At 34.4% G+C, this 10,193-nt stretch overlaps 1 protein-coding gene across 1 annotated transcript; it reads right to left on the reverse strand.

Annotated features, from left to right (window-relative positions):
- Positions 1–1,303: 1,303 nt before the first annotated feature.
- LOC110457330 (serine protease inhibitor Cvsi-2-like) lies at positions 1,304–5,983 on the reverse strand. The gene is made up of 3 exons (XM_021508551.1): positions 5,877–5,983; positions 3,817–3,951; positions 1,304–1,531 (listed from the first exon to the last, which is right to left on the reverse strand). Exons 1-3 carry the CDS (start codon positions 5,917–5,919, stop codon positions 1,356–1,358), a joined length of 354 nt encoding a protein of 117 aa, XP_021364226.1. The 5' UTR covers positions 5,920–5,983; the 3' UTR covers positions 1,304–1,355.
- Positions 5,984–10,193: the final 4,210 nt, after the last annotated feature.

A 10,193-nucleotide genomic window follows, 5' to 3' on the forward strand; every position in this document is an offset into this window, starting at 1 on the left:
ATTTAATTCGAAATGCTTAATACTTAATGTGAGCCCGGTATCGTATAAGTCACATTGTATTGCAAGAAATGTGAGCCCGGTATCGTATAAGTCACTTTGTATTGCAAGAAATGTAACCCCGGTATTGTATAAGTCACTTTGTATTATATTTACTGTAAGCGCAGTATTTTATATGTCGCTTTGTATTATGATTACTGTAATCTCGGCATTTTACAAGTCACCTTGTATTAAAATTAATGTAAGCCGGGTATCGTAAAAGTCACTATGTATTGTAAGAACTGTAAATCCGGTATTTTATAAGTCACCTTGTATTAAAATTAATGTAAGCCGGGTATCGTATACGTCACTTTGTATTATAAGAACTGTAAGCCCGATTTCTTATAATTCATTTTGTATTATAATTATTATTAGCTCGATAATGTATAGGTCACTTTGTATTATAATACGAAATGACGTATAAAATATCGAGCTTACAGTTATTATAATACAAAGTGACTTATAAAATCGTATAAGACACTTTGTATTATATATACGTTAAGCTCGTTATTTTACAAGTCACTTTGTATTTTAAGAACTGTATACCCGGTATCTTATAAGTCACTTTGTATTGTAAGAACTGTATACCCGATATCGTATAAGTCACTTTGTATTCTAAGAACTGTATACCCGATATCGTATAAGTCACTTTGTATTGTAAGAACTGTATACCCGATATCGTATAAGTCACCTTGTATTGTAAGAACTTTATACCCGATATCGTATAAGTCACTTTGTATTGTAAGAACTGAATACCCGATATCGTATAACTCACTTTGTATTGTAAGAACTGTATACCCGATATCGTATAAGTCACTTTGTATTGTAAGAACTGAATACCCGATATCGTATAAGTCACTTTGTATTGTAAGAACTGTATACCCGATCTCGTATAAGTCACTTTGTATTGTAAGAACTTTATACCCGATATCGTATAAGTCACTTTGTATTGTAAGAACTTTATATCCGATATCGTATAAGTCACTTTGTATTGTAAGAACTTTATACCCGTTATCTTATAATTCACTGTGTATTTTTAGAATTGTATACCCGGTATCTTATCAATTACAATGTGTTGTAAGTACTATATGCCTTGAATCTCACATACCGCAAGGCTTCCGGAATCATGACGTTATACATCAACATGCTTGATTATTTGACTCTCTATAATGCAGTATCTATTTGTTATGAAAATAGAAATCAGTTGCTTTCATGTGAACAGATGTAGATACTACAGAATGTTTGTAATATATATGAACACATCATGTTTATGTTCCAGTATTTGGTTTTATTTTATCAAAAACACATTAAAAGTAACCCTAGAAACATGAACATTTAGTGTCCAAACAATGCCAAATCACACCATCATCATGGCCATGAGGTGTATGGTGGTGTCCAGGACCATCAGGACCCCCATGACCCCCAGGACCCTCATGACCCGTTACTTTACATTCAGTCAATGGCAAAACATCACAGTCAGCCCTCGAGGAACAATCTGTGAAAGAAAGGCAAAAGGTTAAAGGTATAATTTTTTTTTTTACGTCAAAAGCAATAATTGTGTTTTCATCAATTCAAAGGTGAAATATCAAATTAATGACTACACGAGACACACTTTAAGAATGTTTCTGACAATTTTTGTTCATATAATGTGTTGTGTTTGCTGTATTTAACATTCCATACAATCTTACATTGAAACATTACGCATAATCTTTCATAATTCTACCACACAATCACCCATAATGTAGCATTCCACACAACCTTACATTGAAACATTACGCATAATCTTTCATAATTCTACCACACAATCACCCATAATGTAGCATTCCAAACAATCTTACACTGTACATAATTTTATGTTCCAAACAATCTTATATAATGTAACATTACACACAATTCTACATAATATAATGCAACTGATCAATGCTCTATTTAAGAATATGAGCATTTGTGTTACATTTATGAAATTAGGAGTTTTGAAATTATATTGTACATTCTTAACAAAACTCTTTTTGAATTTTTTACTGAATTCTTGGCAAATGTCTTTTTGACTTAAGTTCTTGAAAAATAGTTAAAAAAAGCAAGAGAATAGCGAATACTCAACAAAACCATAATTCGAACGCAAAATCTAAAACTAGGGCAAAAAAATAACCAAAGGAAAGTTTACATATAGACCCTTGATAAAGCACGAGTAGAATAAGACCAGGTGTTCCGGAAGGATATACGTCTTCTGCTTCATCGATGACACCCGCCATGTAAATCCAACTAAACGTATCTCATATGTTTGCTTTATGATACATGTACAATTATATAACCTGTATCACACGTTTTATCTGTCTTATTATTAATTTATACCGTGGAGGCACGGACGTATAGTGGTAGCACGCCGGGCTCGTGACCTAAAGGTTGCGTGTTCGAGTTACGTCACGACACTGTCTTGTATCTTTGAACAAGATACTTTTCTCCGCTTGTTCCAGTCTACTCCGCTGTAAATGAGAATGCGGTTGTGCAGTGCTAAATTTATTGAATGCTAGCTGTGAGCGCCGAAATGACAGCGCCGGCTGTATGCTACCCAGGGATTTGAAAAATATATTGGCTGGTGGCAAAGACTATAACCACGGATAATACTTTGTGAACCGCTTTGAGACGACCTACGAAACAAGCGGTATATAAGAACCTCGAATGATAATTATTAATATTTTTACATAAAATTATATATCCTCTTACCGCAGCACACATACATGTTGATCAAGGCGTTATATATGTGTTACACATATTGGTAACCCAAAGGTCAGGGCTACTAGGCCAACAACACATGAGTTATCAAATCATTAATTTATAAATAAAAACGAACAAAATACCAAACTGTTATAAGAAGGTATTCATTGCAAAAAGTAATAAATAGAATTATGTAGCAGGTTCAATAATAGATCAACGAGGAACAAAGGCAGATACAATTATATCCGATTGATAAATAAAGGACACCGTAGCAATTAACGTAATTACTGGAACGATGTTTTTTGAAACAATGCTTGACCTAACGTTATTGTAAATAGCATATTTACGTTCATTTAAGTGACATGTGTCAAATCTAAATAGTTACATATGAACAAATCAAAATTGTCAATATATTTATAAATTTTTGGACAACAATTTATGAAACAAGTTAAATCAATTGATATTAATTAATAAATGTAATCCGATGGTAATTGCCTATATCAATTTATTTGTAAATCGGCCATTAGAGGGCCACACAATGCGAGCAAAACGTTTTGCATTCCACACGAAAGACATGGTATGTTGATATCTACATGTAACTATGTTATTATCTTTTGTATGAGTTGGTCGAATGAAACACGCATCTTCCTTGACAGCCGATCAAGGGTATCTGCACCACAGCCTACATTGTCGGTTGAGGTCAAAATATTTGAGTTATGACGTCTCTCTTGGTCATTTGTGGGATTATACACGATGGTTTGACCAAACAATGCAAACATTTTTAGAGATATTTTTTTAAGAAATTGTCGCCAATTTCATTGTAAGTAATCAAGGAAATAAGTTTTAGCGGTCGCGCTGTTGGCTCCAATCAGGATCCACCGCTTTTTCATTGGCTTAACGAGGCTGGCAATCTGTTCATGTTATTTTTGGGAACACATTTCTTTGTTCCTTTGGTGTCTCCGAAATCACCCTTTTAATTTTGAATTGTCAGAGTGACCATACCACCCTGTGATAGTGACTTGGTCAATATATGTATACACCTATGTAGATGTATCCTGTACTTACATATATCGGTGTTGATAATGCACGTGCATTCACTATGCTCACAACTTTTTACTGTGTTGTTGCCGTTGCAGCTTATCAAATCGCACACCACGTCAACGTCATCGTCTTTATGGCATGTCTCCGTTATCACGTATGCTGTCGAGTACAAAATGTATAAGTATTTATTCAACCTTTGAAAATGCAAAAATCACATATCCCATACGGATCAACCCATGTTATTTAACTCAAAGCAATATAGATGCACTTAGTAACCCCGGTTTGGAAACTATTTTTTTTTTTAAAATCTTCATTAGGGAGTGCATAAAAACAAACGTTAGAGTTCAAATGTTAAGTACAGTTTCGGCTCATGTGCTGATACGTGACGTCTACATTGTACATTCCTTTCAAACGGAATAAACATACCCTAAGAAAATGCTCTCCATTCCATTTTCATTCAAATATATATATATATGACCATCCCTTCAAACCAAATAAGAAATAACACATTTTAAGAGATAAGCAAGTAAGTTACTAAATTTCCTGCAAACATGACGCTTTAAAATACAATACAATTTGTATAACTAAATAATTAAAAATGATGTTTTAGTAACAAATCAATGAGTTATGTTACAATTATATACATTGTTTTGTGTTTCCTTTTTATATGCAACCCTATTAACGGAATAATCTTGTCAACAACAATTGATTCGGATGTATTAACTGGTTTATTTAAATAATACCTCTAATTGTCATCTGCTATGAACGATATCTTAATTTGTTTTCCATATATGGAAGGCATGTGTGTATATCTAAGTAATGGACGTTTTGTAGAGTGGTGTTGTAGTCCCATGACTTCACCATCTAACTGACTAAGATGGTCTTGTTTGGTAGAGATTTATACTTATCAGTAACCAATAACAATGCATGTTTTAGCATATTTTACTTACTTTTACTCTTTAATAGAATAGTTTTGTGTTTTCATTTCATGTTCCAAATGTCATTAAAGCCATTCAAATCACATTTTATTTCAGTCAGATGTTTACGTTATAATAGTGGATATATTTATCACAATATACTCAAAAGGTGGTGTATACTTTATTCATTACACTTACCGAATGCAGAGCAAATGAAGTATACAAAAATACAACAACACCATGTAACAAAATACAGAAGTCGGAATATTGGCCTCTTATATTTTCCCACGGCCCAATTTCTCATTTATTCCTTTTGGAGTTGATTTTTTCAACTTTTTAGGAAGCAGCACAGGCACACACTTTTGTTCACTAGTCTAGGTAAACATGTTAACAGTATATACATATATGTAATATGGGGGCAAAGAAGTAATTTCAACAGTGTGAACAAGTTTAGGTTGTCAAATTTTCGGAGCGATCCGCTCCTTTATCAAGACACAGTGAAACAGAACAGTTACATGTACATATACATAATATTACAAGAAGATAGAACTGATATACTTTAATTTAAAATATAGCTTTTATATAAAACCAATAGTCCCCTCGGCTAAAGACAGCCAAAGGCATATATGTAATAGATACATGCTATGATGGAACGTCACTTTTCCGACCTATTCCCAGGATCTGCATGTACAACTTCATATTCTCTTCACGTTAGCTAAGACAGGTATAACTTCCCTATTAAACACTTAATACGATGATTCAGCGCATCGTACTTCACATCAAACCCAAAATCAAGCTTTTCGTCTAAAATCGAACAAATTACAAAAATTCGATGACAATTCTTTCACTGATATGATCTGCTTCCATCATGAGACATATCCAAATTAATGTATTAAATTGTGTCCATTACATACTTCTAAACCTTCAGCACTACAGCCAATCTTCAGTTATTTTCGAAGTATTAATCATCTTAAAACGCCCCAGTTTTATTGAAAAAGACAATTTTTATAATCTATAATTACTGCCGTGGTCCGTTCACCATAGAGTTTGAAGGTGTGTTTTTGTTGACATTCCTTTGCACTCATTCTACGTACACATTATCAGTCATAATAAAAACACTATCAAAGGTAAAGCATTAATAAGGAAAAGCAGATCTCCAATAGTTACCGACAAAAGCTGCCAGGCAGGCGGTGATGATGAGGAACCTCATATCAATGTGCAGCAATGACGTGTAAACAGACAACACTGATACCTCTGCAAAAGGCAGCCTTTATAGGTAACACGACGTAATCTTATCTATAACAAAAACGACAAGGTCAGAAGTCACGGTTGGTTGTAGATCAGTAATAAGAATTCATTTGACGACTCATTAGCAACGTTATTTTGCAGTTAACACAATGGTGCCTGGATTGTTCGATCGTGGGATTAGACCTCTGTTAAGCTAATAAAACAACTATCGTTTATATGGTAACCAGCTATACAGAAACATTTACGTAAGACACACATACAGTTCGGAAATAGAAACAGAATGACAAACGTTAATTGCACTACACCATAAAGCTCTTTTCTCTTTCTTGAACTCATCGTAGGCACTACGGGCCAAAAAGGTCCAAATTCGAATCTGTGTAAACTCCTGGTGAAACGGAAGGGAAGGTGTGCAAAGCAGTTAATTATCATAAGAATTCAAAAAGTTATAGGAGTGTTCTTAAATATGAACCGTACTGCTCAAAAGAAACTGAAGAGTTTTGTAGAGCCGTGAACATGTAAGATACATTGTAACTCCTACACACCCAAGTCCTCAAGAAAACATAGATGGCCCGGTCTTTTGTAAAGGTAATCATACATAGCCGGGGCCTCTGAACAGTACACTTTACATAACTCAGACAAAATTAACGTTAAATTCTGAACTTAGCTTAAAGTGTCAATACAAACATTTCAATCGGAATACAATAAAACCATTAAATAAGGAATAACTAGTCTTTGCAATTGCATTAGAACAATTAATCATGCAAGTCCATAGGGTAAAAATAACCCCCGTGTCACGTACTAGCCTCCATATCTTCGATTTATGCTTATTTAAAATTTACGCAATGTGCAATAAATACGACAACATACTTCGATTAATTTGACCAATTTTACATAAATAATGGCTTATTATTTTTCAAAGAAGAAGTTTACGATTACATCACGCGTAGCATGTTAAGAGATGAAATACAATCGATTATGCTTAAGAAAACCCGGCTAAAATATGATTCCAGATGTGTCTGCAGAGTTTAGGTACAGTATTTTCAGTCCAAATCATTTCCTTAATATTTTCTTGACTAACATATTTGCATGATTTATCACATTCATCGGTACACCCGTTCATACATATGTAATTTAATGAATTTCGTTAGAGTTGGAATCCTAGTGAAATGCAATAGCAAAAGAAAGGAAAACGACAATGCATTAGTAATATGAATGGTAGCCATTGACGTCATTGACGCCTACTCTTTTGAACCTTGCTTTAGGTTAAAAAGAGTAGGTGTTCAATCGCCGGTTTTACCACTCACAACGTCGTCATGACTTCAATGGCTACTATTCAAATTACTACTGCATTGTCGTTTTCTTTTGTTTTGCTATTGCACAGGACTATTTTCATAGCGCGAATAATAGCCAGAAGGCCTCATATATATAATGATATTAAAAGTCATCGCGTCTCCTTGATGATTGTTTTGTCCAAAATACACAAAAGCATTTTAGAGGATATTGTTCTTTCTATTTGAAATTGATTAAGTACCATTCCTATTGTAAGTATTCATTTATAATACTGGTCATCTGCAAGAGTTCAGGTGTTTTTCTTTTGCTAAATTGCTTTACTTTTTTGTGTGTGATAACAACGCTTAATGTAGGACACGAACAGCAATTGCAATTGTACTGAGAGACCTTACGTTATTGTACGTCCCAACCATTTCACACTCGTGGTCAGTTTCTCCTCTGAAACGAGAATGACAGCTGTAGTTACAGAGGTTGCCTAAGATACTACCAATGTAATAGCTAATATAAACTAATTAAATAAAACAAAAAAACACCAGCGTCATTGAATAAAACGTCATGCATAAATTCGCACCAATAACTATATCAAAGCGACTACTCATATTTCCTTTGTTTATTCATTTTGAGGAATCTCCAACATATATGACATCGATGTTCAGTACACTAAGGCCCTCAGATATCGCAGAGAAACTGCAATGAAATGCCACTGTCTGAAAAGGTCATGGTTAATGCAAAACCTGGCTGCACTTTATAAAACAAATTCTAAAGTCTGTCTCTAAAATTGTGATGTATCTATATTGGCTCATGCTAATGCATTTCTTTTGAAACTATTTTTGATATTGATGTTGATTTATAATGGCTAGGCAATACTCATAAACATGTGTATTGAGCAGATTTTGCAGCATTCATCATTATAAACTATGTGCTGCAATTCGTAAATGGTGTGAAATGTAACGAGCAAGATTGTGTTTGGTTGGTGACCGCTACCACAGTTCATTTACCTCGGCCTTTTGTAGGCATACAAGCATCATAGGGATCAACTAGACATAAGCCGCAATTTCACTAGCACTTCAATAAACATTCTTTAAGAGTTGATGTGATCACCAAGTCACACGTTTTGCAATATCTTTGCAAAGACACAAACAGCATGCCAAGAACAAAATCTAACCGTTCTTGCTGTTGCATAAACCTATTATAGTATATCGTATTGAACACGGGTAAACTTGATTTCATAAAAGAAAAATCAAATGTTCACCATAGGTATGACATACATGTGGATAATATTATATATATAACTCAATTACCCCTTGAGATGACATTTTTTCTATTCAAAGAACAGACATTGGAGTTTCTGTCAACTTTGACATTACTAGCATTCATTTCCACAAATGATGGTAGACATTAAAAGACATGTGGTTAAAGAAGGACGATTCATAACAAAAGCTATATTCATAGATAACCCATTTAAGGCAGCATATCAGACAAGATATAAACTTTAAACTTTATTTATTTAATAACAATTATGAAACAAGTTATTTCAACTTATATTAATCACTCTTGTTGGCCCTGTCGTCGAGATATGGATTACGTGACGGTAGGGAGGTCGGGACATTTGAATCTTTTGTTTTTGGGCTTCAAAGATGGGTGTAGGTATTGTTTATGCATACTAAAGTTATGGTAAGTATTACATCATGAAAATTGGTTTTACTTCAAAAAACTCAATTTTACGAGATAACTAGGTTTGGTATGTTTTAGGGAAGATCTTCGGAAAATGAAGTATATCAAGGATAAACATTGTAAGTTCAACAACAGATAAACCTACATGGAACATAACACCTTTGTTTCTCTCGCCAATATATAGTTGGTAAATAAAATTATAATAAATAATATAATAATTCGAGGTTTTTATACCGCTTTAACACAACCTAGTTCATTGGTTGTCTCAAAGCGGTTCACAAATTATTATCCGTGGTTATAGATCCTTTGCAACCAGCTAATATCTGCCATTTCGGCGCTAACATCTAGCATTTAACAATTATAGATATGCTCAACCACATACTCATCAGATAGGTAGACTGGAACAAGCGGAGTAAAGTATCTTGTTCAAATTTACAACACAGTGCCGCGACGTGACTCGAACCCGCAACCTTTCAGTCACGAGCCCGGCGTCCGACCACTAGACTGTCGTGCCTCTTTCAACATTTAACCAGCTTTAAACATTACTAATGTGGAAAGTGCGTGATTCACAAAATCAAAATGGCAGCAGATACAATGACAGTCAAACCTCCTGTACGATGAACGTAAGACACGCACATGTGACTGCACCTATTTGGTAATAGATACAGTATGCCAATGATTAATTACACTGCATCAAACAGCTGTTTCGTCCTGTTCGGAATCATCGGAGATGCTAGGACCAAAATTTTTGAAATCCAAATTTGTCGAAACTAAAGGGGGCGGGGGTAGGTGCGTAAAACCCCTTAGTTATATTAATTTCAAAAATTGAAATAGAACTGGTTAATTTCCAATTAAACCATCAAGCAACACACCTACTCTAAGCATGACAACAATACACCGGCAGTTCTGGTGTCGGCTATGGTACAGAACTGGGACAACTCACAAAGTAACGGCACGATTAACCTAGAAATAGAATACATGCCATGTGGTAGCTCACACTAAAGATTACACATAACCTGTGGCTTCCTTTCCCTGGACAAAAGTATGTAACGTATCCCAAATATACAGGTGCTGATTGGTGCCATTTCGTTTATTCGCAGCAAAACATCCATAGTTATCGTCTGTATACTCCTCTTTACATTGTCTTTTACAACGAAATAGAACACAATAATATAATAATAATAATAATAATTCGAGGTTCTTATATACCGCTTTATTTCAACCTAGTTCGTAGGTCGTCTCAAAGCGGTTCACAAATTATTATCCGTGGTT

Source organism: Mizuhopecten yessoensis, unplaced genomic scaffold, assembly GCF_002113885.1.
Source record: "Mizuhopecten yessoensis strain PY_sf001 unplaced genomic scaffold, ASM211388v2 scaffold9109, whole genome shotgun sequence".
Lineage (NCBI taxonomy): Eukaryota > Metazoa > Mollusca > Bivalvia > Pectinida > Pectinidae > Mizuhopecten > Mizuhopecten yessoensis.

What these genes read in the sequence shown, in the direction of transcription:
- LOC110457330 (XM_021508551.1), bottom strand. Translation starts at nt 5,919, where the DNA reads ATGAGGTTCCTCATCATCACCGCCTGCCTGGCAGCTTTTGTCG. An exon ending in CTGCCTGGCAGCTTTTGTCG is followed by an intron (nt 3,952 to 5,876) that starts GTAACTATTGGA and finishes TGTACTCGACAG; the next exon opens with CATACGTGATAACGGAGACA. An exon ending in CATTATCAACACCGATATAT is followed by an intron (nt 1,532 to 3,816) that starts GTAAGTACAGGA and finishes TTTCTTTCACAG; the next exon opens with ATTGTTCCTCGAGGGCTGAC.